This window comes from Mobula birostris, chromosome 17 (assembly GCF_030028105.1).
Source record: "Mobula birostris isolate sMobBir1 chromosome 17, sMobBir1.hap1, whole genome shotgun sequence".
Taxonomy (NCBI): Eukaryota; Metazoa; Chordata; class Chondrichthyes; order Myliobatiformes; family Myliobatidae; genus Mobula; species Mobula birostris.
The window spans coordinates 68,659,777-68,687,196 of record NC_092386.1 but is presented as its reverse complement, the minus strand read 5'-3'; the positions used below and the strand labels follow the sequence as shown (position 1 = coordinate 68,687,196).

The 27,420-nt window shown below is 43.3% G+C and overlaps 1 protein-coding gene across 1 annotated transcript; it reads right to left on the bottom strand.

Annotated features, from left to right (window-relative positions):
• Positions 1 to 137: 137 nt before the first annotated feature.
• LOC140211432 (trypsin inhibitor ClTI-1-like) lies at positions 138 to 27,420 on the bottom strand. The gene is made up of 4 exons (XM_072281136.1): positions 27,311 to 27,420; positions 2,408 to 2,442; positions 2,190 to 2,305; positions 138 to 204 (listed from the first exon to the last, which is right to left on the bottom strand). Exons 1-4 carry the CDS (start codon positions 27,363 to 27,365, stop codon positions 138 to 140), a joined length of 273 nt encoding a protein of 90 aa, XP_072137237.1. The 5' UTR covers positions 27,366 to 27,420.

Here is a 27,420-nt window from a genome sequence, read left to right as displayed (position 1 = left end):
AAAACTTCAATGATTTAAAAAACATTTAGATATCATTTCCAGCAGTCAAATGTTTCAATTGTCTCTCTTTTCTTGACAGACAGCCCTTAAATACAACAGAAAATAACGACAGATAGTTCGACCGAATAAGTGGAAACTCAGATTCTGCGACGTTGATTTCTGCATGGTCCAAATTTCTGAATCAAGATTTCAGCTTGGTCTTTTCTAGAATATAAAAAGCATTAGCTGTACTGAGATTGTAATTCTGAAACATGATCAATTAAAACACAAAATGTTAGAGCCTGCTATTTATTTTCCCAAGTTGTGCTAACATCAGACATAAATCTCCTCAGGTCTCTTTCAAACATTATCTTTGAACTACATCCAAAGAGAGTGGATTTTTTTGATTATTCTACAAACTCCTTCGGAGTTTAGTCACTGGTGAACTTTTAGGAAAATATACCTTGTATCTATATAGGCCAGCATGTGAGCTCCCTAGGGCAGCCTACAGTCAACTGAACAATGCCCAAGACGTAATCATGCTTTTGGTCCTACTTGAAGAAACAGTGGTAAGGGTTTGAGAGAAGAAATGTTAGAACATATGTGGCATGGCTGACAGTAATGGGTTAAATGAAGAGGGTGCTCAGGAGTTCTTCTTGGAAGTGCATTCAGCCAATAATTGTGGACTCTGCTATTTCAAATTGTGTCCCAACGGCTGCAATTTTTGAAGAGTCAGGAAAAAAATGAATGAAAGGAACCTCACAGTGACACCATTGTCTGAAAGAGGTTTCTGTTCTTGTCATACTGCGTGGAGCTGAATGTATACAGAAATATTGCAGATGCTGAAAATATGAAGTGAAAACAGAGAATGCTGGAAACACCCAGCAGGTCAGGCACCAACTGCCCAGAAAAATAAAGTTAACATTTCAGGTCAGGGAAGGTCACTCACCTGCTGAATATTTCCAGGATTATTAATTTTTTTCTCTTGGTATACTTAGCTCCTGCATCCCACATCTTTTGTTTCTATCTCCTACACAAAATCCACAAACCCACTTGTACAGGTAGACCCATTGTTTCAGCTTGTTTCTGCTCCACTGAACTCATATCTGTATACCTCAACTCAGTTTTATCCCCCCAGTTCAGTTCCTTCCCACCTAAGTCCACCACCACTCTCCTCCGCCTGGCGGAACTTGTCCTCACTCTAAATAATTTCTCCTTTGGCTCCTGCCACTTCCTTCAAATAAAAGGAGTAGCCATGGGCATTCACATGGGTCCAGCTATGTCTGCCTGTTTGTCGGCTACGTGGAACAGTCTATGTTCCAAGCCTATACTGGTGACTGACCCACATTTTTCCTATGCTACATCGGCGACTACATTGGTGCTGTTTCCTGCACCCATGTAGTGCTCACCAACTTCACCAACTTTACCTCCATCTTCCACCCTGCCCTCAAATTTATCTGGTCCTGTCACAACCACTGATTCGGCAGCGCAGCAGATACGGCGATTGCGCTTGTGAATATACATGTGTCAGCTAATTATTATTTCATTGTGATAGTATTTAACTCTGTTCTTTTCATCAGTAATGCCCCCCAATCCCCCTTCACCATTTCCCATCCCCTTTTCCTTCTCTCACCTCATCTCTTTGCCCACCCATCGCCTGCTGTTGTACTCCTTCCTCCTCTTTCTTTTTTCCATGGACTTCTGTCTCTTTCACCAATCAACTTCCCAGCTCTTTACTTCATCCCTCCCCCTCCAGGTTTCACCTATCACCTGGTGTTTCTCTCTCCCCTTCCCCCACTTTTAAATCTACTCCTCAGCTTTTTCTTCTCCAGTCCTGCTGAAGGGGTTCAGCCAGAAATGCCGACTGTGCAAAGAGGGAGATCAGTGGGGAGGGTCAAATGGACAAGGGAGTCGCATAGGGCATGATCCCTGCAGAAAGTGTGGGAGGGGGAGAAATAAACAATTGCCATTACCTTTTAATCACAGATTAATTCAATTATTTGAATATAAGTTCCTTTGCTGCTGCCATGAGCTTCTGGATGAAAACCTTAGTACTTCATTTACAATGTTGTTAATTCATTTGACGAGTGTCAAGAATACATGTCCCATTAATAACTAACTGGCCCTGTAGGAATTATTCCCATCTAAAATGTAACAACGGCTTACTTTTCTGAGCATGATTTCTTTCTCATCCCCAAGGTGATACTCACTGAGCGGCATTGCAGAGGTGGCATTCATTGTCGTAGGTTATGCCATCAGTTCCACACACTGGTATATAGCTCTTTGGGCACACCTGGAACAACTCTCTTAGTTGCTCACAAATTGGCTGAAACACAGAATATAATCACTTGATGTCACTCAAAGCTCCAAAGCAAAAGCAAAGTAACCAAAGAGGATTCAGTCAGTCAAGTACAATGTCAGAACTCACCTCAGTGGCTTCATCTGAAAATAGGAATTCTGCAACTGAAAGACAAAAAAAAGACACTTTATTTTTCTTTGAAGATGCTGCCTGACTTGCTCTCATTTTGTATTTCCAGCATCTGAAGTATTTATGATTTTCTGCCTGTACCCAGCATGCAGTGTGAAAATAACAAACCTCTTTTAGAAAATATTCCAATGCGTGGGGTTCCTGCCACATGAGGTAATTCCAGAGCTCCGATTCACGGACTGAGTCTATTAACCCATTTGGAATCAAAGGCAGAATTCACTCTCAGAAAAACTACGGATGTTGACTCAATTAGGACTTTCATGATAGCTTGACAAGTCAACAATTTTCAATATTAACTCTTCTTCCCTCTCCACAAGTGCTGCCTGACCTGCTGAGTATTTTCAGCACTTACAGGAAATTTTACTTCAGACATTCAAAAACAAGGATAACAAAAAGGTGAGACAAAGGTAATAAAAGCTCAGAAAAAATACAGGTGAATTTACTGAAATTCTTCCCCATACTAATTCTTCAGTAGTTTCTGTATCAAAATTAAATGCTCTTCAACTGACCCTTCTGAAAAACTCAGTCTTACACCTGAGTAACAAATGCCAAGTATTCCTCCGAATCAGAATCAAGATTAATATCGCTGCCATATGTCATGAAATGTGTCGTTTGTGGCAGCAGTGCATTGTAATATATAATAATAAAACTATAAATTACAATAAATAGGAACCTATGTATGTATGTAAAATTAAGTAGTGCAAAAAAGAATTAGTGAAGAAGTGTACACAGGTTCAACATCCATTTGGAATTATGAAGGCAGAAGGGAGGATGTTCCTGAAACATTATGTGTGTGTCTTGTGCCAACACCTTGATGGTAGAATGAGAAGAGGGCATGTCTTGGGTGATCAGGGTCTTTAATGATGGATGCTGCCTCTTTGAGTAAACTTCCTTTTTGAAGATGTTTTTGATGCTGGGGATGCTAATGCCTGTGATGGAGCTGGCTGTGCTTACAATTTTCTGCAGCTTTTTCTGATCCTGTGCAGTGGCCCCTCCATGCCACTTAGAATGCTCTCCACAGTGCACCTGTAGAAACTTGGGAGTCTTTATTGACATACCAAATGTAGCCACTATTGCGCATTCTTTGTAATTGCATCAATATGTTGGATCCAGGACAGAACTTCAGAGACGTTGGCACCCAGGAACCTGAAATTGCTCACCCTTTCCAATGTCGATCCCTCAGTGAGGACTGGTGTGTGTTCCCTCAATTTCCTATTCCTGAAGTCCACAATTAATTCCTTGGTCTTACTGTTGTTTAGACCTTGATGTAACCTGGTGAATGCGGTGCTTCCTGCATGGACTCCACTAGCCTCAAGGCATCTGGAGCAACTGAATCTGTTCTTATCTCAGCTTCCATTTCCTTCCATTCACCCCAGATCTCTCCCAAATTCTGTCCCTACCAGTCATTTCAGCATTTGCCAATTATAATGCTGTTAGCGAGGAAGTCCATCCCGCAGAGTTCAGCTGTACCTTTAGAGATCAAAGGTAGGATTTTACAAATCTGAACTGGAACTTTCAATCATTAACTTGCACCTTCTTTGATAAATTTTGTTTTCTGATTGAAATGGCCTCACACTTCCCACCCGTTCCTACCTCAGTCACTCTCTCCCACCCTCAATCATTCTCCCTAATCTCTACAAACCAGCCCAGCCTCCTATCTCCCCAACTCTTCCTACCAGCTCCCACCTTCTACAACTACCCCACTCATATCTGCTCCTTAATTTCCACAGGAGGTCGTTCCTACCTGTGGCCATCGAACATGCAGCTCCTCCTGTGGAGGGTCAGACACCCTGAGCCAATAGACTGATCCTGGACTTATTTTCCATCTGGCATAGTTTGCATTTTGTTGTTTGATTGTTGGGGGGTTTTGTATTGCTATATTTACGCTCTATTCTTGGTTGGTGCGGCTGTTTCGAAACCAAATTTCCCTCGGGATTAATAAAGTATATCTATCTATCTAAATTCAATCGTGCTTGTAAGGCACAACCTGCCTTTGACAAAGCCATGCTGACTATTCCTAATCATATTATGCCTCTCCAAATGTTCATATATCCTACCTCTCAGGCTCTTCTCCATCAAGTTACCAACCACTGAAGTAAGATTCACTGGCCTATAATTTCCCAGGCTATCTCTACCCCCTTACTTGAATAAGGGAACAACATCTGCAACCCTAAAGCCTCTGAACCTCTCCTGGCCCCAATGATGATGCAAAGATCATTGCCAGAGGCTCAGCAATCTCTTCCCTCGCTTCCCAGAGTAGCCTGGGGTATATCTCGTTCAGTCCCGGTGACTTATCCAAAAGCTCCAGCACACCCTCTTTCTTAATGTCTATATGCTCAAGCTTTTCAGTGCACTGTAAGTCATCCCTACAATCGCCAAGATCCTTTTCCATAGTGAATACTTTGCTTCAGTATTTACTAAGTACATCTGCTGTCTCCTCCGGTTTCATACACACTTTTCCACTGTCACACCTGATTGGTCCTATTGTGTCTTGTCTTATCTTCTTACTCTTCACACTTGTAGAATGCTTTGGGGTTTTCCTTAATTCTGCTCGCCAAGGCCTTCTCATGACCTCCTCTGGCTCTCCTAATTTCATTCTTAAGTCCCTTCCTGCTAGCCTTATAATCTTCTAGATCTCCATCATTACCTAGTTTTTTGAACATTGCGTAAGCTTTTCTTTTCTTTTTGACTAGATTTACTACAGCCTTTGTACACCATAGTTCTTGTACCCTACGATCCTTTCCCCTGTCTCATTGGAACGTACCTAAGCAGAAAGTGACACAAATATCCCCTGAACATTTGCCACATTTCTGTGGTACATTTCCTTGAGAACATCTGTTCCCAATTTATGCTTCCAAGTTCCTGCCTGATAGCCTCATATTTCCCCTTACTCCAATTAAACGCTTTCCTAACTTGTCTGTTCCTATCCCTCTCCAATGCTATGATAAAGGAGATAGAATTGTGATCACTATCTCCAAAATGCTCTCCCACTGAGAGACCTGATACCTGACCAGGTTCATTTCCCAATGCCAAATCAAGTACAGCCTCTCTTCTTGTAGGCTTATCTACATATTGTGTCAAGAAACCTTGCTGAACACACCTAACAAACTCCACACCATTTGAAGCCCTTGCTCTTGGGTGATGCTAATCAATACTGTGGAAATTAAAAGCTCCCATCATGACAACCCTGTTATTACTGTACCATTTCAAAATCTGTCTCCTTATATGTTCCTCGATGTCCCTGTTGCTATTGGGGGTCTATAAAAACACCCAGTAGAGTTATTAACCCCTTCCTGTTTCTAATTTCCAGCCACAGAGACTCAGTAGACAATCCCTCTATGACTTCCTCCTTTTCTGCAGCTGTGACACTATCTCTGATCAACAGTGCCGCGTCCCACCTCTTTTGCCTCCCTCCCTGTCCTTTCTGAAACGTCTAAATCCTGGCACTCAAAGTAACCACTCCTGCCTCTGAGCCATCCAACTCTCTGTAATGGCCACAACATCATAGCTCCAAGTACTGATCCACGCTCTAAGCTCATCTGCTTTGTTCATGATGCTTCTCGAACTAAAATAGACACATCTCAAACCGTCAGTCTGAGCGCATCCCTTCTCTATCACCTGCCTATCCTCCCTCTCACACTGCCTAAAAGCTTTCTCTATTTGTGATCCAACTGCCCCTTCCTCCATCTCTTCAGTTTGGTTCCCACCCCCCAGCAATTCTAGTTTAAACTCTCCTCAATAGCCTTAACAAACCTCCCCGCCAGGATTTTAGCCCCCCTCAGATTCAAGTGCAACCCGTTCTTTTTGTAAAGGTCACGCCTGCCCTAAAAGAGGTCCCAATAATCCAGAAACCTGAATCCTTCCCCTGTGGTCCAATCCTTCAGCCACACATTTATCCTCCACTTTACTCTATTCTTATTTTCACTGTTGTGTGGCACAGGCAGTAATCCAAAATTATTACCTTTGAGGTCCTGCTTCTCAATTTCTTTCCTAACTCCCTGTAGTCACCTCTTCCCTTTTCCTACCTATGTCGTTTGTACCAATATGTTCCATGACCTCTGGCTGTTCTCCTTCCCACGGCAGGATATCTTGGACGCGATCAGAATCATCCTGAACCCTAGCACCTGGGAGGCAAACTACCATCCGTGCTTCTTTGCTGCGTCCACTGAATTACCTGCCTGACCCCCTAACTATAGAGTCCCCTATCACTGCTGCCTTCCTCTTCCTTTCCCTACCCTTCTGAGCCACAGGGCCAGATTCTGTGCCAGAGGTGTGGCCGCTGTTGCTTCCCCCAGGTAGGTTATCCCTCCCCAACGGTACTCAAACAAGAGTACTTATTGTTAAGGGGGACATCCATTGGAGTACTCTCTAGTATCTGACTCTTGCCCTTCCCTCTCCTGACTGTTACACACTTATCTGTCTCCCGAGGCCGCGGTGTGACTACTTGCCTATAGCTCCTCTCTATCACCTCCTCACTTTTCCTGACCAGACGAAGGTCAGCAAGCTGCATCTCTAGTTCCCTAACCTGGTCCCTCAGGAGCTGCAGCTTGATGCACCTGGTGCAGATGTGGCCTTCCGGGAGACTGGGAGTCTCCTTGATATTCCATGTCTGACACCCAGTACAAGAACACCTGCCTCACAGACATACTTCCTATTCCTATTCTTCACAAGTAACTTACCTCACCTCGACCTGTTGAGCCAAAGCCCTCCAACTTGGACTCCCTCTACTCTGTTACCTGCTCTATAAAGCTGTCTTCTTTTTAAATTCTTCGTGCCGGTCTAACTCGCTGACATGCATGCTTGTGCGCAGTGGTGCCTCGATCAAACTGCTGAAGAAAAATCTTTCTCCTTTTAAATTCTTCCCACCGGTCTAACTCACAGTTTTGGAACAGCTGAAAAATGCATGGCAGGATGACAAGAGCAGCCTCCAGTCTCAGCAGATGGCTGGGAAGACCACCACATGGAAATCTCCTCCAAGTCACTCACCATCCTGACTTGGAAACATATAGCCGTTCCTTCATTGTCACTGGGTCAAAATTATGCAATTCCCTGCCTAACAGCAATGTAGGTGTGCCTACACCTCAGGGTTCAAGAAGGCAGCTCATCACCACCTTCTCAAGGGTAACAAGGATGGGCAATAAATGCTGGGTTAGCTGGCAATGCCCACATCCTGTAAATGAATAAATTAAAAAAAAACACACCTGAACTGTCTGGGGAAATACAGTTACAAATACTAAGGCTCTTGACAGCAGAAAATGTGGGTTAAATCTTGGTCTGATGCCATCGATCAAATATCTGGAAATACCAGCTGGGAGGGGGCTACTCCCTCCATGAAGTTTGTACCAGTGCCAGTTCCCCACTGACATCTGGCTACACTACAACAGCATCACAACAGTACCCTTGCTGGTGCTTTTACAGAATGTGTTTAGAGCGACATTTGGTTGCTTTAAAGCTTGACTTCAGTCTGGTCTATAATGGGTGGATGTGAAGTGAAAGTTCATCTTTGCACAGATAACTGATCATTCACTGAGACATCTCTAGCTGTGAATTTCAACCGTCACACAGTCTCCATGTTCCAACTTTAATTAGTGACACACTAGTGTGGAGAATTTCACAGAGTGCACTTTTATCTTTTATTGAACCGTGAAATTTCAAAATTTGTTCTGAGCTAGGTATGGCAGAGAAATCTTAAGCTAAATGGGAGGGAGCAGATGAGACAAGAGGCACTGTATTTGCTAATTACTGTTATCATCTGTAAGGAAACTGATCTGGCAAAGCAAAAAGTGAATGGTCCCTGCTCTGTATCAAAGACTCCACAGTTCATGTCTGAATGGATGGTGAGCGGGATCTTATGTCTTTTTCTGTGAGAAGAAGGCACTGTTCCCGAATATCCACCTACAGAATCACATTCTCAACAGTTCCTGCAGCAGCTTCAAAGATCTGGAATCCGAATTAGCACCTAAAACTTCTGGAAAATCCTCTTCCACTGGGTGATGTTGGTGGAAAATTTCTGTTTAGATCCCTTTTCAGGTTAGCAAGCACAGTGTTGTGAAACTAAAGTAACAGTAACAATGAAGATTTGAGTGTCAAAGTATCACTTTGTTTTTCCTTTACTTAGTTTCATAGATTTTGTTTAAATTTCATCCTCCAGACAAATTGTACAGAGGCCTGTTCACACTCCACGTTGGGTGCTGGTTAGGACACATTGGCAGAAGAGTAAGAGCAGTCGGGTTCATCTCACCTGAGCATGGTTAATAACACAAGGTTAATGTCACTATTTGGTTTGCATTGGCCAGAGAACAAGGCTGAGCAATGATCGGAGTAAGTGTTAAAAGGAATGGATAGAGAGGAACAACCACTTCCTCTGCCAAGAAGGTTGGCGGGGGGGGGGGGAGGGGGAGGAGGAGGGTGATGGTTTCTCCTGCTTAACAGTAGAGTTGGATGATTCAGGAATTAAATCAAAAAGCTAAAGAAAAATTGAACAGGAAATAGGAGCATCAATATTTCAACAGCATGGGACTAAATTAAAATGCAGAATGAAAATCTCAGTAAATGTAAAGCCTTGACCCAAGAGAAGAGAAAAGAAGCAGAGATTTTTCAGCAATGAACAATATCTTTAATAATAGAATGCAATATAACAAGCCAAGAGAGGTCAAAAAACTGCAGAGAACAGACATTAAACATAACAAGCAGCAAGGTAAACCGCGCGGGGATAGTGAAAGCTAGGAGTAACTTGGTTCGACGAGTGAATGAAGTCTGCGGATGAGAACTGGGGTTAAATAGGCTGCAGGCGATGAATCTGGAACAAGCAGCAGGTAAATCCTTTTAGCTGCGTGGAGACTGGGAGATGCCTGCACATGAAAGATGACAGGTGTCAGCAGGAACAGGCCCAAGAGGCTGGACGCTGACCGCCCAAGATAATCTGGATAGGATAGGGCTGTTGGAAATCATCAGTGGTGAATGATGTAACTGATGGCAGACAAGACCTCTCTTCCAGACTGTTCAATTTCCAGTGGACCAGGCACTACACACCCTGTCTGTAGCAATGCCAATCCATCATATAAACTGGACCACATTCCACTGTTCCAAGTTCCAGAGTGCAAGCTCAAGGATGGTTGAATGGTCCATGGACAACGGGCTTAAGGCAGGACACATGGAAGGTAGGTGTGATCCTAAGGGTTAGTGGATACTGGAGATGGTAAGTGACTGGATTGATGCAATGGCTGATCTTGAAGGGACCTATAAACAGGCGAGAGCTTGCAGGAGTTGATGTGCAAGGGCAGATCTTGGGTGGACACCCCAGGATGGAGTGGCTGGGCTGGGTTCTGACAGCAGTTGGCCTGGAGGCAGTAGGTGCAGTTGGCAGCCAGAATGAACCTCCAAGTTCTCCTCCAAGCACACTGACAGTGGCGAACCAGGGCCTGGTGCGCTGGAACCCCGCTGTGAGCTCCTCAGCAGGGAACAACAGGGGTTGGTAGTCATGAAGCACTTCAAAGGGTGACATACCTGTGATAGAGGAGGTGTGTAAACTGTAGGATAGTTTACCCAGAGCAGATACTCCTTCCATGTGGAGGGTCTGAGGTGCTGAAGTATTGCAGAAACTTCTCCACTTGCTGACTGGCTCTTCCTGTTTGGCCGTTAGTCTGCAAATGATAGCTGGAGTACAAACTCAGAGATGTGGAGGAAGGAACAGAAGACTCACTAGAAGTAGGAGGCGAATTGTAGGCCCCAGTCTATGTCAATGTCCTGAGGCAAGCCAAGGAGGAAAAGCACATGTTGGGGAACTACATCCGCCATCTCAATGGCTGACAGAAGCTTGGGGAGGTTACTGAAGCAGGCCACCTTCGAAAACCAGTCCTCCACTATCATGATCACTGTGACCCCATCGTAAGGTGACAAGAATGTGATAAGATTCCTGGTGACAGGTGTCGTGGGATTGGTAGGGGCTGCAGAAGCCCAGGGGGCCTTTCACTGGAGGATTTAGACTGGGCTAACTGAGGGAAGGTGGCAACAAACTGATTTACATCTTCAATCATGGTGGACCACAGTGTCACAAGAAACCCAGAGTCCATTGTGCCAGGGAGGGGTGAGGAATGGGCCCACCAGCACCAACATGCAGTTTTTAGGTGTGTTGTTACAGTAGGCTCATGCTGTGGGGCCTGGCAGATTTGGTTCTCAAGATCCCGGATAAGCGGGGCAAGGATCTGAGAGAATGGAATGAGGGGCTGAGGATCGACCTCCATGTCAGCTGGGCCGTCTAATTGTCAAGCGAGGTATCCACCTTAGTGACCTTGGAACCGGGTCTTTCGGTGATAGTGAAGTTGAATTGCCTAGTGAGCCTGACATGGGCTGAGTTGGATGGTCTGTTGTATGGATGTGCCCATCTCTACCACAAGTCGTCCAGAGGGTAGAGAATGAGAGTGATGGTGAAGCATCTCAAGCTCCTTGAAAGCTTGGTGTGTGGGATCAGACCAGCTTATCCATGAGGTCGGTGATTGGTGAGCGAGATGAGAGAAGTGGTAATTTGACTGTAGTTTCGGATGAAACGGCAGTAGAAGTTGGAGAATCCCAAGAAGTGCTGTAACTGGTTGAGGCAGCATGTTTGGGGCCATTCAAAGACAGCGTGCCCTTTCTCTGGGTCCATGGTTATGCCTTAGGGTGAAAGAACGTAACCCAGAAAGGAAATGACTGGGGTGTGGAACTAACCTTTTTTTTCCTAACCTGCAGGGGCTGGTAGTCATGAAGCACTTCAAAGGGTGACATACCTGTGACAGAGGAGTTACTGTTCTAGGAGATGCTGAAGGACTGAACAGATGTGGTCTTGAGGGTCCTTGGAGAAGATGAGGATGTCATCGAAACAGACAAACACATACTTATGTAGGATGTCTGTGGATTTCCTCAATGTAGGCTTTGAAAAGAGCTGGACTGTTGGAAAGTCTGAATGGCATCACCAAGTATTCATAGTGCCAGTGGGCATTATGAATGCCATCTACCACTCATCCCCCACTTGCTGTTGTCAGGCACATTAGCCAGTGCAGGCCTATGCTGTAGGGCCTGGGGAATCTGGTCCTCAAGTTCCCAGACCATCAGGGTGAGGATCTGAGAGGATGGAATGATGGGTTTGTCTCCATTTTAGCTGGGTTGAACTGGTGTGACAAGCATCTGCCTCAGTGTTCTTGGAACTGGGTCAGTAGATCCAGAGTTGAAGCTTACGGTTTGAAGAAGACGGATCCACAAGCCTGACATGGGTTGAGCTGGCGGGTCTGTTTTATGGATTTGAGTTTCTTGTGATCAGTTCAGATGAGGAAGGGCTCAGTGTTTCCCATCAGCCAATGTCTCCATTTCCTCAAGACCCATTAAATAGCAAGTAGCCCCCTATCTTCTACTCAATAACAGTGCTGAGCAGGGTTGAATTTGTACAAGGCGGCACAGGGTTCTGTTTTTCTATCCACTCCTCGCTAGAGAGCACACACATCAGATGAGTTCACCTCAATCACAGAAGGTCTGGAGGGGTTCCAATGAAGAACGGGAGAGGTGGTGAAGCGCTGCCTGAGCTCTTTGAAAGCGTGCTGTTCAGCAGCAAACAGGTTGCCTGCAAGGTAGGTGACTGTGTGAGAAGTGAGAGGAGGTGTGAGTTGGCTGTCATTTCTGAGGAAATGGCAGTAGAAGTTGGAGAAGCCCAAGAAGCAATGTTGCTGTTTGAGAGTGCAACGTCAGGGCCATTCAACAACGGTGCACACCTTCTCTGGGTTCATGGTTCTGCCCTGGAGTAAAAGAATATAACCCAGGAAGAAGATGACTGAGGTGTGGAAATGGCATTTTTCTAACTTTCAGTACAGTTGTTTATCAAAGAGATGCTGAAGGACTGAAAGGACCTGACAGAGATGGTCTTCGGGGTTTGTAGAGAAGGTGAGGATGTCATTAAGAAGATGACCATGTATCTGTGCTGCATGACAGAGGATCTCCTTAGTAAAGGCTTGGGAAAAAGCTGGACTGTTGGAAAACCTGAATGGTATCACCAAGTGCTCGTAGTGGCCAATGGATGTTATGAACGGTCTCTTCCACTCATCCCTCTAGTGGATGCAGAACAGGTTTTACGGGCCCCGTAGATCCAGTTTGGTGAAGACCTGAGCCCCAGGGAGTTTGTTGAATACGCTATCCAAAGGCAGAGGGTAGCAGTTCTTAATGGTGATTTTGTTGAGTCTACGGTAGTCAATGCTGGGATGAAGACCCCCATCTTTCTTTTTGGGAAAGAAGAATCCTGCACTGGGATGAATGAATGAAGCCATGCTGTAGTGTTTTGGCAATGTTCATTCATGGCTTGGGTTTCTGGAAGGGAGAGGGAGAACAGAAGGCCTCAGGGATGGGTAGTGACCGGGAGGACGTCAATCTCACCATCATGTGGTCTGTAAGGCAGCACAGTGCTGGCTTCCACTTTACTAAAGGTGACGGCTAAGGCATCATATTCCCCTGGGAGTTTGCTGAGGTCGAGGGTTTCCTCCATCTCCATAGATTTACATGATGAAGTCAACTGAAGTTGCAGGCAGGTCATCCAGCAGCTGGCTCCCCAGCTCAGCAGTGCACCATGACCTGGTGAAGTGAGGGTTGTGAGTGGAGAGCCAGGCGTAACCCAAGATGAGAGGAGTGTTGGGTGAGTCGATCAGGAGGACTCATGGTGCTCTTTGACGCAGATCCCAAGGGACATCTGTCAATGGCTGTGCTATTGAAGGGGTGAGAAACAGTTTCGATAGAGCATCCAAGCTGCACGCACAGAGTCCGATCCGGAAAGACATCTGCTGCACCAGAATTCATCAGAGCCTCCTGTGCATGTAGGGCCAACTGAGTGTGGCGGTCGGAGAGGGTGAGTCGAGCCAAGGGCCAAGGAGAGCTTGCCAGGTAGGAGGCTACTTGTCTCTAGGTGGGGGCACCACTTTCCCAACTGCAGTGGGCATTTGCTGGTTTGTGGTCGGTGTCTCCGTGGTGGGTGCACATCATTTCTGTACTGATGCTTGCACTCTGGGGCGGGGGGTGGTCTTGGTTAAGGAAGCTCTCTGTAACTGCTTCTGTTCTGGAGGCACTGGTGATGATCTAGAAAGCCATTCCATAACAAACACAAGAAAATCTGGAAATGCTGGAAACCGAAAGCAACGAACACAAAATGCTGGAGGAACTTAGCGGGCCATGCAGCAGCTATGAAAAAGAATAGACAGTCGATGTTTTGGGCAGAGGCCCTTCATCAGTCACTCCATACGATACTTTTCAATATGGAGAGCCAGAGTAAAGAGGCTTTCAAGGTCAGTGAGCATCTCCTAGGTAGACAGCTCATGTTTCAAGTGCCCCAAGATTGTAATGCGCCAGCAGCAATTCTGTATTTCAGCCTTACTCACCGGGAGGGTCCTGAGTTCCATGGTGAAATCCAGAGAGCTTTGGCATAGCCAATGTATCAGATACACTCCCTCCCTTCCACTTCCCAGATGGTTGAAAATTCAGTACATCTCAGCAGTGAAATACTCATTTGTTGCAGTTGGTGGGTTTATTGTGGCAATTAGCGGTCAAGAAGGAGATGAGGAAGGTGACCTTGGCCTGACCCATAGAATACAGAGATAGCTGGAGCTCAAAGTGCAAGACACACTGGGACAGGAAGTTGTGGCATCTCGTTGAAGATCTATCGTAGCATTCAGGCATGGGGGTCTGAGGCTCAGAGGGACGACATTGCTGTGTTGAGGCAGAGGGTTGGCTGAAAGTTGAGAACATGGTTAATAGTTTCCTGCAGCTTCTGGACTGGGTGCTCATGTCAGCAGACAACTTTCTTGAGGTGAGCGTGCTCTGCCAAGTTTATTGTTGGATCAGCCTTCGATTCATTCATCCTGTCAGGAAGTGGAGAGGAGACTTGACCCAAAAGCAGAGCAGTGGAGTTGTATCAGCAATGAACAATATGTAACACCTGTGTAGCACTGGTCTTACCACTAGTCACCACACTCTGAGAAAATCAAATTACACAAGGTAGGCCATCAGAAGAATCCAGGAATTGGAAGGAGGCAGTGAACAGAAAGCACACACTTCTGGAGACAAGTTTCGTTTATAAGAACAATATATACAAAATAGTTACATGAGCAAGAACAATTCAAAATTCAAACCTTAGATCTCAAACCACAACATAGAATAGTACAGCACACAAATTCCTTTTTAATTAGAATCAGTGAGCTTCCTTTATTACCCTAATCTCTCAAATTAGATCTGGTGTTATTTCCTATTTAAAAGTTTACAAACTAAACTTTCCTTTTCACTTACCCCTAGTTAGTTAGAAAACCAAATATAATGTCCTATTCTCAAGTATTATAGTTAACTTCAGTTTCAGGCAGTATATCTGCAAGTTTAAATTCAAAAAATATATATACAAAGTTTAACACCTTTCATGACAACTCTGCAACATTACAACTTTTAAACAAAGTAAATCTCATTCAGTAACTAATCAAAGTCTTTGCAAAAATAAGCAATTCTTACAGAAAATCAAATTCAGATTCTTCACATGAAAATAAATGTATATATCCAACCATATTAAATCCTCTGTGCCATTACACATTTCACTCCCGCACTAGTTTTTCATCTTGGGTGGCTCACCATCTTGTTTCTTAGTTCATTGGAATAAAAGAGTTTATCATCCACAGAAAGTCAATTCACAAACCTGTACCAAAGCTTGACCAAATGCTTTGGTATGATTTTACAGAACTAATTCCCACCTACACCATAGGGATTTTGGACACTGGTCTCTGCCAATATTGTCTCATTAAAGCTGTTGTGTATTATAGCCATAGCTTCAATAAATCTTTTATCATTATTGTCTCTCCTCCAGCATTTTCACCCTGAAGGTTTCAAGTTAGTAGGGTAAAGATACTCGCTACTAATTCTGCTCTTAACATTTCACGTCTTCAGATTCTAATCATTGCTGTATTTCTCTCCTTATCCATCCTGCATCCAGCCGTATCCCTCCCTCACATAGCAATTTTTTTCAAATTCTCTTTTTTATAAAAAAATCAGTAAACCTCATTTCCATCCCTCCATAGTTAGAACTTTCTAACATTACATCTTAGGATTTAATTAACCTGGATTACAAATAGCTTTCAAAATATTTAGCAAAATAACAAGCTACAAATGGCCACAAGACAAGACAGAACCAAAATTAAACACAACAGCAAGAAGGCAAACTTTAGGCTGGGAGCAACTGGCTAGTTCAGCGAGTGAACAAGGTTTGTGGTTAAATAGGCTGCAGGTGATGAGTTGGAATGAGGATTTTCGGTGGCTGAGAGTGTGGAGTTGGCTGGAGTTGGAAATTTGAGTTGGCTGGTGGAGTTGGGAAAGAGCATGGAGGCTGCAATTGCCGAGTAGATGAAGAAAATATCCTGTAGGATGAACAGGTTGACGGATAGTGAAAGTGAGTTTGAGAAAGAGGAATGGAATGAAGAGAGTGAGGAAAGGAAACCGAGGTATGAGGAGTCAGGGGACAAACAAAATAGGATAGCAAAACAACAGAAAGAAGATGAGATTAAAGCAGTTATAACACTGAGCGAAGACGGAGCGTCTTTTGGTGAATGGAACCCAATTCATTTGACGAAGATAATCAACAAACTTAAAGGTGAAGTCAAAAAAGCAAAGATTTTACGAAATGGATCGTCATTAGTGATTTGTTGGGACAGTGATCAACAAGGCAAAGTGATAAGATTAAATAAAATAGACAGCAAAAAAGTACAATGCTCAATACCCAACAATAGAAAGCGGACTAGAGGAGTTATTTCGGGGACACCAACAAAACTTTCTATGGATGAGATTAAACAAAACATAAAAGGAGCAAAAATTATTGAGGCCAAATGTTTGAAAGTTACAAGAAACGGGAAAAAGTGTGATAGTTTATCAGTTATGATCAACTTTGATGGAGAGAGAGTGCCGACTAAAGTTTATTTAGGGTATATGTGTTATGAGGTCAGAATATATATACCACCGCCTTTAAGATGCTTTAAATGTCAGAAATTCGGGCATATTGCAGCGGTCTGCAGAGTGAAACAAAGATGTGGAAGATGCGCTGGAGAACATGAATATGGGAAATGTGAGGCGAGAGCTAGGCTGAAATGCTGCAATTGTGGTGAGGAACACAGTGCAGCTTATCGAGGGTGCATTATTAGCAAGAAAGAAGCTGAGATACAATATGTAACAGTAACTCAAGGAATCAGTTACGTAGAGGCAGTGAAAGCATTTGCTGGAAAAAAGACTGTCAAGCAAACAAACACAGGGAATAATAAACCGGTGAACTGTGAGGGTTGTAATATGATAAATAAGGACACACTAATTATGAGTAAGAAGGATTTCGTACTGTTTATGGTAGATGCAATTAACTGTTCAGCGCAAAACAGACAAAAGAACCGAAAAAATTAAAATTATAGTCAAGTCTGCAGAAAAATATCTTGGTATTACAGGGCTTAGGTGGGAAACAGTCAAAGATACGCTGAATGGCGGATCAAACAGTTCACAGGCAGGAGAGGCGGGAAATTAATGGCTGTATATATATATTACAAGGGAATGAAAGGAATCATCGCAAATGATCAAGAATTTATGAAATATGTACCAGAATTTAAGGAAAAACCTCAGATTTTATATTACAAGAAACATGGTTGGACCCCAGGGTAAATGTGTGGAACTCCATCAACAAGTAGGAGTACTCAACAAGAACAACTGTGAGTTGGAAACAGACTGGACGGAACAGTACTGCATTTAAAGGAGACGGTGTCTGAAAAGATGCTTGTTGTCAAAAATTCAGTGACATGGAAAACAGATTAAAAATGGAGGAACTTATTCCAAAGTTACAAAAGGAAAAAGGAATTTGTTGCAAAGTGAATTATCTACAGACTATAAAATGAAAACACGGAAACAACTGAGGAAGAATTTCAAGATCTCAATAAACAACTACAGGTTTTTGATTCAAGAAAAGGAAAACTTGGAAATAGCAGATGGACTTGGAAAACAACAATTTTAAATGTTAAGCTTGCGATAATGAATATTCTCAAGCAAGAAGCTTTTACTTTTACAAATGATTCAAATGAAATTAATGTAATTTGAGGCAATGCAATTATTTGGAAACCACATGACAAAATTTGAGAAGGAAAACAATCTGTGGCATTGCTATTTAATGAGCACGTACAGCATTTGCAAGCAGAATTATAATTAATTATACATCCTGCGGAGGGCAGTAATACGCCTAGATGCGTCTAAACTGCTGGAAATAGAAGAAGAAGAAGAAGAAGAAGAAGAAGAAGAAGAAGAAGAAGAAGAAGAAGAAGAAGAAGTTGGAATGAGCAGCAGGTGAATCCTGTTAGCTGATGGAGACTGGGAGGTGTCTGTGGCAGCAGGTGTGACACGACAAGGTAATAGTCTCTGGATTGTTACCTGAGTCACATGTAATTTTGCACAGGGTTAAAAAGATCAGAGTTAAATGCGTGGCTATTTTAAGATTGGTGTGGGTGAAGTGGGTTTGAATTCACCAGCATTAGTGAAGGAGGGACCAGTTCATATGGGACTGAATCCAACTAAACCATGCTGGGCCGAGGGTCCTGGTGAATTTATTTGTAACCCAGGTTAATTAAACCCTAAGATGAATGTTAGGGTTTAATTAACCTGGGTTACAAATAGATTAATGTTAACCAGGTATGCCTACAGCTTCACATGACACTGACTGGGGGGCTAAGTAGGTGTGACACCTTGCCCAAGGGTGACCTGCAGGCTAGCAGAGAGATGGAGTGCCTTACACCTCCTTTGGTAGAGATGTTCCTCCATCGCGCCACCCAGAACATGCAGGTAAATTGGCAAGATCAGGCTGGTGTTAGATGCCAAGAGAAAAATCTGTAGAATGCTTACAAGATGCTCATGAACAGCTTGTGGCTGACCCATTAGGGAAAAGGCATTTCTGTATTGGGTGCTGTGTAATGAACCAGATTTGGTTAGGGAACATAAAGTAAAGGAACCCTTAGAAGGCAGCGATCATAACGTGATAGAATTCACCCTGCAATTTGAGAAGGAGAAGCTAAAGTCTGATGTATCAGTATTACAGTGGGGTAAAGGAATTACAGAGGCATCACAAAGATGAAGAAATATTCTAAAGCGGGGCTGAGGCAACAGTGGCTGACAAGGGATAGACAGCATAAAAGGCATATAATATAGCAAAGAATAGCGGGATGTTAGAGGATTAGGAAGCTTTAAAAAATCATTGGAAGGCAGCACAAAAAAGTATAAAGAGAAAAAAGATGAAACTATAAAAAGAAAAAAGCGAACTAGTAATACAAAGGAGGTTACCAAAAGTCTTCTCGGACAAATAAGATGTAAGAGAGGTGAGAGTGGATATCAGACTGCTGGAAAATGACTCTGCAGATGTAATAATAGGGGACAAAGAAATAACGGATAAACTTAATAGATATTTTTCATCAGTCTTCTCTGTGGAAGACACTAGCAGTATGCCTGAAACTCAAGAGTGTCAGGAGGCATGGCGAGTGTAGTTGCAACTACTAAGGGAAAAATTCTTGTGAAGATGAAAAGTCTGAATGAAGATAAGTCACCTAGAGGGGTTGGATGACACGCCAGGGTTCTGAAAGATGTAGCTGAAGGGACACTGGAGGCATGAGTAATGACCTTTCAAAAATCACTAGATTCTGGAATGGTTCTGGCGCACTGGAAAATTACAAACGTCACTCTACTCTTTAAGAAGGGAAAGAGGCTGAAGAAAGGAGATTATAGGCTGGGTAGCCTGAATTAAGTGGTTTGAAGATGTAGAGGTATAGAAAAGTACAGCACAGATAGAGGCCCCATTGGTCTGATTGGAACCATTTAAACTGCCTACTCCATTGCCCTGCACTGGGACCACAGCCCACCACATACTATCATCAATATACTATACCTATCCAAACTCCAGTTAAACATTGAAATGAAACTCGCATGGACCACTTGTACTGACAGTTCGTTCCACACTCTGATGACCCTCTGAGTCCTCCCACCATGTTCCCCTTAAACTTTTCATCTTTCACCCTTAACCCATGACCTCTAGTTGTAGTCCCACCTAAACTCAGGTAAAAAAAGCCTGCTTGCTTTTACCCTATCTAAGTCGCCCTCCATAATTTTGTATACCTCTATCAAATCTCCTCTTAGTCTTCTACATTTCAAGGAATAAAGTCCTAACCTATCTAATCTTTCCTTATAACTCAGATCTTCCAGACTTGGCAGCATCCTTGAAAATTTTCTCAGTACTCTTTCAACCTTTATATTTTTCCTGTAGGTAGGTGACCAAAACTGCATACAATACTCCAAATTAGGCCTCATCAATGTTTTATACTATTTCAACATAACATCCTATCTTCCATACTTTATACTTTGATTTATGAAGGCAAATGCACAACAGCTTTCTTTACAATCCTACCTACCTATGACACCACTAAAAATGAATTATGGACCTGTATTCCCAGATCCCTTTGTTCCACCACACTCCTCAGTGCCCTACCGTTCACTGTGTAAGACCTACCCTTGTTGGTACTACCAAAGTGCAACACTTCACATTTGTCTGCATTAAATTCCATCTGCTATTTTTCATCCCATTTTTCCAGCTGATCCAAATCCTGCTGCAAGTCATGATAGCCTTCCTTTACACCCCTGCTCTTGGTGTCATCTGCAAATTTGTTGATCTAGTTAACCATGTTATCATCCAGATTGTTGATATAGATATATTGTGTGCTTAGCCCCCTGCTCTACTCGCTTTGCACATGTGACTGTGTGGTTAAGCACAGCTCCAATACTACATTCAAGTTTATCGATGACACCACTGTTTGGACTGTATCAAAGGTGGTGATGAATCAGCATACAGGAGGGAGATTTTAGCTGAGTAGTGGTGTAATGCCAACAACCTCTCACTCAATGTCAGCAAGACCAAGGAACTGATTGTAGACTTCAGGAGATGGAAAACAGAGGTCCTTGAGCCAGTCCTCATCAGAGGATCAGAGGTGGAGAAGGTTAACAACTTTAAATTCCTGTGTGTTACTATTTCAAGGACTTTTTCTGGATCCAGCATGTAAATACAATTACAAAGAAAGCAGGGCAGTGCTCAACTTCCTTAGAGTCTGCAGAGATTTGGCATGACATCAAAAAACATGACACATTTCTATAGATGTGTAATAGAGAGTGTATTGACTGGAGGTATCACAGTCTGGTATGGAAACATCAATTTCTATGAACAGAAGATCCTGTAAATGGTTATGGATTTGGGCCAGTATGTCACAGGTAAAACCTGTCCAACCATTGAGAATATCTGCATGAAACACTGTCACAGAAAGGCAGTTTCTATCATTGGAGATCCCACCAGCCAGGCCATGCTCTTCTCTTGCTGTTGCCAGCTGGTAGAAGGTACAAGAGCCTCGGGACTCGCACCATCAGGTTCAAGAACAGTTACTACTCCTCAACTATTGGGCCCTTAAACAAGAGGGGATAACTACACTCACTTTCTCTTCCATCAAGATGATCTCACAAACGATGATCCCATCTTAAAGACTCTTTATCTTGTTATTTTATGTTCCCATTATTTATTGCTATTTCTTTGTATTTGCATTTCCACAGTTTGTTGTCCTCTGTACTCTGAATGATCTTTCATTTATCCTGTTATAGTTACTATTCTATAGATTTGTTGAGAATGCCTGCAGGAAAATGATTCTCAGGGTTGTTCATTGTGGCGTATACTGTATGTACTCCAATAATACATTTTCTTTGAACTTTGACAAACAAACAATGGGTCCAGCAGTACTCCACCTGTCACAGTTCTCTAGTCAGAGAGGCAGCCAAAGGAACACCTTGTCAGGCTCTGGGGATTTATCCACCCTGATTTTCCTCAGGACAGCAAACACCTCGTCCCCTCTAATTTGTATAGGGTCCATGATATTGATGCTCTTTTGCCTCACTTCTATTGACTCTGTCCATCTCTTGAGTAAATACAGATGCAAAAAGTTCATTTTGGCTCTTCACATGGATTACCATTCTGATCTTCCAGAGGACCAATTTTGTCCCTTACAATCCTCTTGCTCATAACATGTTTGTAGAATCCCTGAGGATTCTCCTTCACTCTGTTTGCTTGGCAACCTCATGTCATTTTTTAGCCCTCCTGATTTTTTTTCTTAAGTACTCTCTTGCATTTTGTATTCTCATTTGTTCTTGCTTGCCTCTTGTTTTCTTCTTACCTCAATATCTCTTGAAAACCAAAGTTCCCCTACACCTGTTATCTTTACCTTTTATTCTGACAGGCAGACATAAGCTTTGTACTCTCAAAATTTCACTTTTGAAGGCCTCCTTACCAAGTATACTTCTTCCTGTCCCACTCCACACTTGTCAGATCCTTTCAGATACCACCAAAATTGGTGGATTTAGAATCTCAATGCATGGACCAAATTGATTATCTTTTGCATATTTACTTTGGCTACTAATGGCATACTAATGGCATTGTGATCACTAGATGCAAAGTGTTCCCCCACACAAGTTTCTGTCACCTGCCCTGCCTCATTCCCTAATAGCAGATCAAGTATCGCACACTCTATCATTGGAACTTCTATGTGAGGAAACATTCCTGAACACATTTAACAAATTCTATCCCATCTATTCCTTTTACAGTATGGGAGTCCCAGTAACTATGTGGAAAGTTGAAGTCACCTACTATAACTAAAGTATGTTTCTTGCAACAATCTGCAATCTCTCTGCAAATTTGTTCCTCTGAATCCCTCAGACTATCATGTGGTCTGTAATATAACCCCAGTAACATGATCATATCTTTCTTATTTCTCAGTCAGACCATAAGACCATAAAACATAGGAGCAGAATTAGGCCATCTGGCCCTTCTTGTCTGATCTGCCATTCAATCATGCTGATACTTTCTTCACTTTCCTCAGCCCCACTCCCTGACCCTCTCTCCATAACATTTGATGCCATGTCCAATCAAGAACCTATCAATCTCTGCCTCAAATACCCCCAATGACTTAGCCTCCGCAGCTGCCTGTGGTAACAAATTCCACAAATTCGCCATCCTCTGGCTAAGAAAATTTCTCCGCATCTCTGTTTTAAATGGATGTCTGTCTATCCTGAGGCTGTGCCCTCTTGTCCTAGACTCCCCCACCATTGAAATCAGCCTTTTCACATCTACTCTGTCTAGGCCTTAAATATTAAGGAGGTTTCAATGAGATTCCACCTCCCCCCCCCCAATCCTTCTAAATCCCAGCGAGTACAGACCCAGAGCTATCAAACATTCCTCGTATGATAACCCTTTCATTCCCGGAGTCATCCTTGTGAACCTCCTCTAACCGTCTCCAATCCCCGCACATCTTTTCTTAGAGGAGGAGCCCAAAACTGTTTACAATACTCAAGGTGAGGCCTCACCAGTGCCTTATAAAGCCTCAGCATCACGTCCCTGCTCTTGTACCCTAGACCTCTTGAAATGAATGCATTTGCATTTGCCTTCCTCACTGCTGACTCGACCTGCAAGTTAACCTTTACGTTGTTCTGCACAAGGACTCCCAAGTCCCTTTGCATTTCATATTTTTGGATTTTCTCTCTGTTTAGAAAATAGTCTACACGTTTATTTCTTCTACCAAAGTTTTTGAAAAGGCCATGCATTTTCCAACATTGTATTTCATTTGCCACTTTCTTGCCCATTCTCCTAATCTGTCTAAGTCCTTCTGCAGCCTACCTGTTTCCTCAACACCACTTGCCCCTTCACCAATCCTCGTATTACCTACAAACTTGGCAACAAAGCCATCTATTCATCTATTCCACCATCTAAATCACTGATATACAGCATAAAAGGAAGTGGTCCCAACACTAATCCCTGAGGAGCACCACTGGTCACTGGCAGCCAACCAGACAAGGATCCTTCTATTCCCTTTCATTGCCACCTACCAAACAGCCAATGCTTTAACTGTGCCAGTAACTTTCCTGCAATGCCATGCCCTCTTACCTTGGTAAGCAGCCTTATGTGTGGTACCTTGTCAAAGGCCTTCTCCAGACATACAACTTCCACTGCATCCCCTTAATCTATCCTACTTGTAATCGTTTCAAAGAGTTCCAACAGGTTTATCAGGCAAGATTTTCCCTTACGGAAACCATGATGACTTTGTCCTATCTTGTTCTGTGTCACCAAGTACTCCATAATGCCTCACTAGAAGAGTTCTCCAGTCTGTTGTGACGAAGCACTGCCGTGACATTTTCCCTGACTAGTAACACCACCCCTCCTCCTTTAACCCCTTCTGCTCTGTCACAACTAAAACAGTGGAACCCCAGAATACTGAGTACCAGTCCTGCCCCTTGTACAACCACCCTCACTAATGGCTACAATATTATAATTATTGTGTTGATCTATGCCATGAGCTCATCTGCCTTTTCTGCAATGTATTGAATTATACACAGCTCAGGGCAGTAGTCACACCAAGCTCAACTTTGTCTGAGTTCTTAACAACATCTGTCTCCACAACCTCCCCACTGACTGGTCTGGAACTTGGGTTCCCCTGTTCTCTAACCCCCGGCAGCTCCAGCTTAACCTTCCCCCCCCCCCCACCAACTAGCCTTCCTGCTAGGATATTCGTCCCCCTCCTGTTCAGGTGCAAACTGTCTCTTCTGTACAGGTCCCACCTTCCCTGGAAGAGAGCCCAATGATCCAAAAATCTTGCCCTCCTTCCTACACTAACTCCTTAACTATGTGTTAAACTGCATAATCTTCCTATTTCTGGCCTCACTAACACGTGGCGTAGGTAGAAATCCTGAGATCACAACCCTGGAGGTCCTGCCCTTTAACTTAGCACCTAACTCCCTGAACTCACTTTGCAGAGCCTGGTATTCTTCCTACCTGTGTCACTGGGACCTACATGGACCACGACCTCTGGCTGCTCACCCTCCCACTTAAGAATGCTGAGAACTAGCTCCAACTTGTCCTGGACCCTGGCACCTGGGAGGCAACATATCATCTGGGAATCTTGTTCTCGTCTGCAGAATTTTCTTTCTGTTCCCCTAACTGATGAATCCCCTATAATCACAGCTCACCTCTTCTCCCCACTCCCTTCCCTTCTGAGTCACAGAGCCAGACTTAATGCCAGAAACCTGACCATTGTAACTTTCCTCTTCTAGGTCATCCCCCCAACAATATCCACAGGGGGACTCTGCACTGGCTGTTTAACCCCTTTTTCCTGACTGTCACCCAGTTTCCTGTGTCCTGCACAAAGATGAGAAAATCTGCTGATGCTGGAAATCCAAGCAACACACACAAAGTGCTGGAGGAACTCAGCCGGCCAGGCAGCATCTGTGGAAAGGAGTAAACAGTTGACGTTTCGGGCCAAGACCCTGCATCAGGACGTGACCAGCAGATAGCCAGAAGAGTGGTGTTGCACAAGCGTTGGAGTTGGGCCCTCTTCTTTTCACATTACGCCAGTGATTTGGATGACTGAATGGGCAAAGAAGTGGCAGATGGAATTTAGTGTAAGAAAGCGTATGATTATGCACTTTGGTAAATGAATAAAGGTGTAAGCTATTTTCTAAGCAGGGAGAAAATTAAGAAATCAGAGTTGTAAAGGGATTTGAGAGTCCTTGCATGGGCTTTAAAATGCATTGGTCAGAATGCACTTGGGGTATTGTGAGCAGTTTTGGTCCCCTTATCTAAGAAAAGATGTTCTGGCATTGGAACGAGTCCTGATGAGGTTCACGAGAATGATACCAAGAATGAAAGGGTTAACATTTGAGAAGTGTTTTGTGGCTCTAGGCCTGTACTTGCCAGAGTTTAGAAGAATGGTGTGGTGGTGGGGGGGGGGAGGGTGGAATCTCATTGAAACATATTGAATATGAAAAGACATAGACAGATTGAATGTGAAGATGATGTTTCCTATAGTGGTGTAGTCCAGGGCCATAGTGCACAGCCCCAGAATAGAGGGACATCCATTTAGAATAGAGGAGGACTTTCTTTACCAGAGGGTGGTGAAACTGTGAAATTCATTGCCACAAACAGCTGTAGAGGCTAAGTCACTGAGTATATCTAAAACAGAAAATGATAGTTTCTTGATTAGTAAGGGGATCAGAGGCTATGGGGAGTGGGCAGGAGAATGAGATTGAGATCGATATTAAATCAGCCATGATGGAATGGTGGAGCAGACTCAAAGGACTGAATGGCTTAATTCTGTTCATGTGTCTTATTATTTAATAGAGATGCCTTTTTAGAGATGTTTGTAATTGAGACCACTAGGGAAAAGGCAATTCTAGATTTGGATGTTGTGTAATAAACCAGTTTTGATTAGATACCTCAAAGGTTCAAAAGTTTCAATTTAATGTCAGAGAAATGTATACAATATACATCCTGAAATGCTTTTTCTTCACAAAGATAAAGGAACCCTTAGGAAGCAGTGACCATAATAAGGTAGAATTCATCCTGCAGTTTGAGAGGGAGAAGCTAAAGTCAGATGTATTGGTATTACAGTGGAGTAAAGGGAATTACAGAGACACGAGAGAGGAGCTTGCCAAAGTTGATTGGAAGGGGACACTAACATGGGTGACGGTAGATCAATAATTGTTGGAATTTCTGGCAGTAATTTGATAGATGCAGGTTTGGTTCTTCCCAAGGAAGAGGAAGTATTCTAAAGGGAGAATGAGGCGGCTTTGACTGACAAGAGAAATTACAGAGAGCATAAAACTAAAAAATTAACCCCATTTTCCCATCAAAATTCCACAACCTTTTTATTTACTTATTCTCCAGATATATCAGTTTTAGTCTTACCACCTACATCCTGTTAGGACAGAATTTTGTTAAGATTTAAATTGTGAAGCAATTCTTCTCTGAGTTCTAAATAACTGATCACTTACCCTTCAGTCGGAATACCTCATCAAGGTAAATAGCCGGTCAAAATCTACACTGACGTGCATTCAAAGAATTTTGAAATCTTCTAAACTGTAGGAATTATGAGTCTCCTTTCCTCAATACCTCATTGTTGTCTTCTCATCCCAGCACTCAATCTAGAGAAACTTAGTTACACCACATTTCTGTCACCAGGAGGAGCTGTTGTACCAGGTTTACATGGAGCATGAGCGGTTACAGCCCCTGTCTGGGTATCTGAAGCTTCAAGTTCTGGTTGCACCCAGTACAGAGGGGGTCACTTCTGGTAGGCTTGCTTCTGAGCCTGGCCAAGATAGCCATTCGTGTGTCCAGGCAGCTGCCTGAGCTGACTGTCTGCTTCTGGGGTTATGTTCATGCCCAGTGTTCTCAGAGGGAGAGCATGTGATCATTATGGTACAGTGGTAGATTTCTGGGAACAATGGACCACCCCAGGGAATTGAGTGTTTTGTAGATGATAGTAACCATATTTTAATTTGAATCATTAACAGTATTGTAATCCCTGACCTGTCGGCATACCAACGTTGTGCACAATTTTCTATGTGCTGGTATTTTCTTTCATCTGTTACATGACTAACGTCAACAGGTTACACCACAAAACCTAGGGCTACCTGCTCTCACACAGTATCAGATTTGTCATCTTTAGGAGACTCTCACCTTTTTTGAAGTTGGGCCAGGTACGTTGGCACCAGCAGATCTCAATGTCTTTTCCAGTTCAGAGTCTCAGTGCCTGGAAACACTCCTGTACTTTCAAAATTCTCCAGACGTCAGTGCTGTTTCATTTTGACTCTGGATGAGAATGTTTAATGCACTAGCAGAAACAGTGGAATCAGGTACACTAGTTGCTCTGATGTTATTTACTTCAAACCACAGAGAGAGGAACGAGCGCAGATCAGCAATTAAAAACAGTGACTTACCCAGAGTGGAGAGGAAAGTGAGGGAGACGAGAGCAAAAGCGGAGAATAGCTTCATTCTGCAGTAGAAGCCTGGCGCAGCGGAATGCAGTCTTCGTACTCTATCGCTGCTG

Excerpts from the sequence above, each read along its gene's own strand:
- LOC140211432 (XM_072281136.1), bottom strand. The coding sequence starts at position 27,365 with ATGAAGCTATTCTCCGCTTTTGCTCTCGTCTCCCTCACTTTCCTCTCC. Across the intron at positions 2,443-27,310 it reads CACTTTCCTCTCCACTCTGG|TTGCAGAATTCCTATTTTCA; the intron begins GTAAGTCACTGT and ends TTTGTCTTTCAG. Across the intron at positions 205-2,189 it reads CACCTCTGCAATGCCGCTCA|AAAAGACCAAGCTGAAATCT; the intron begins GTGAGTATCACC and ends TTTATATTCTAG.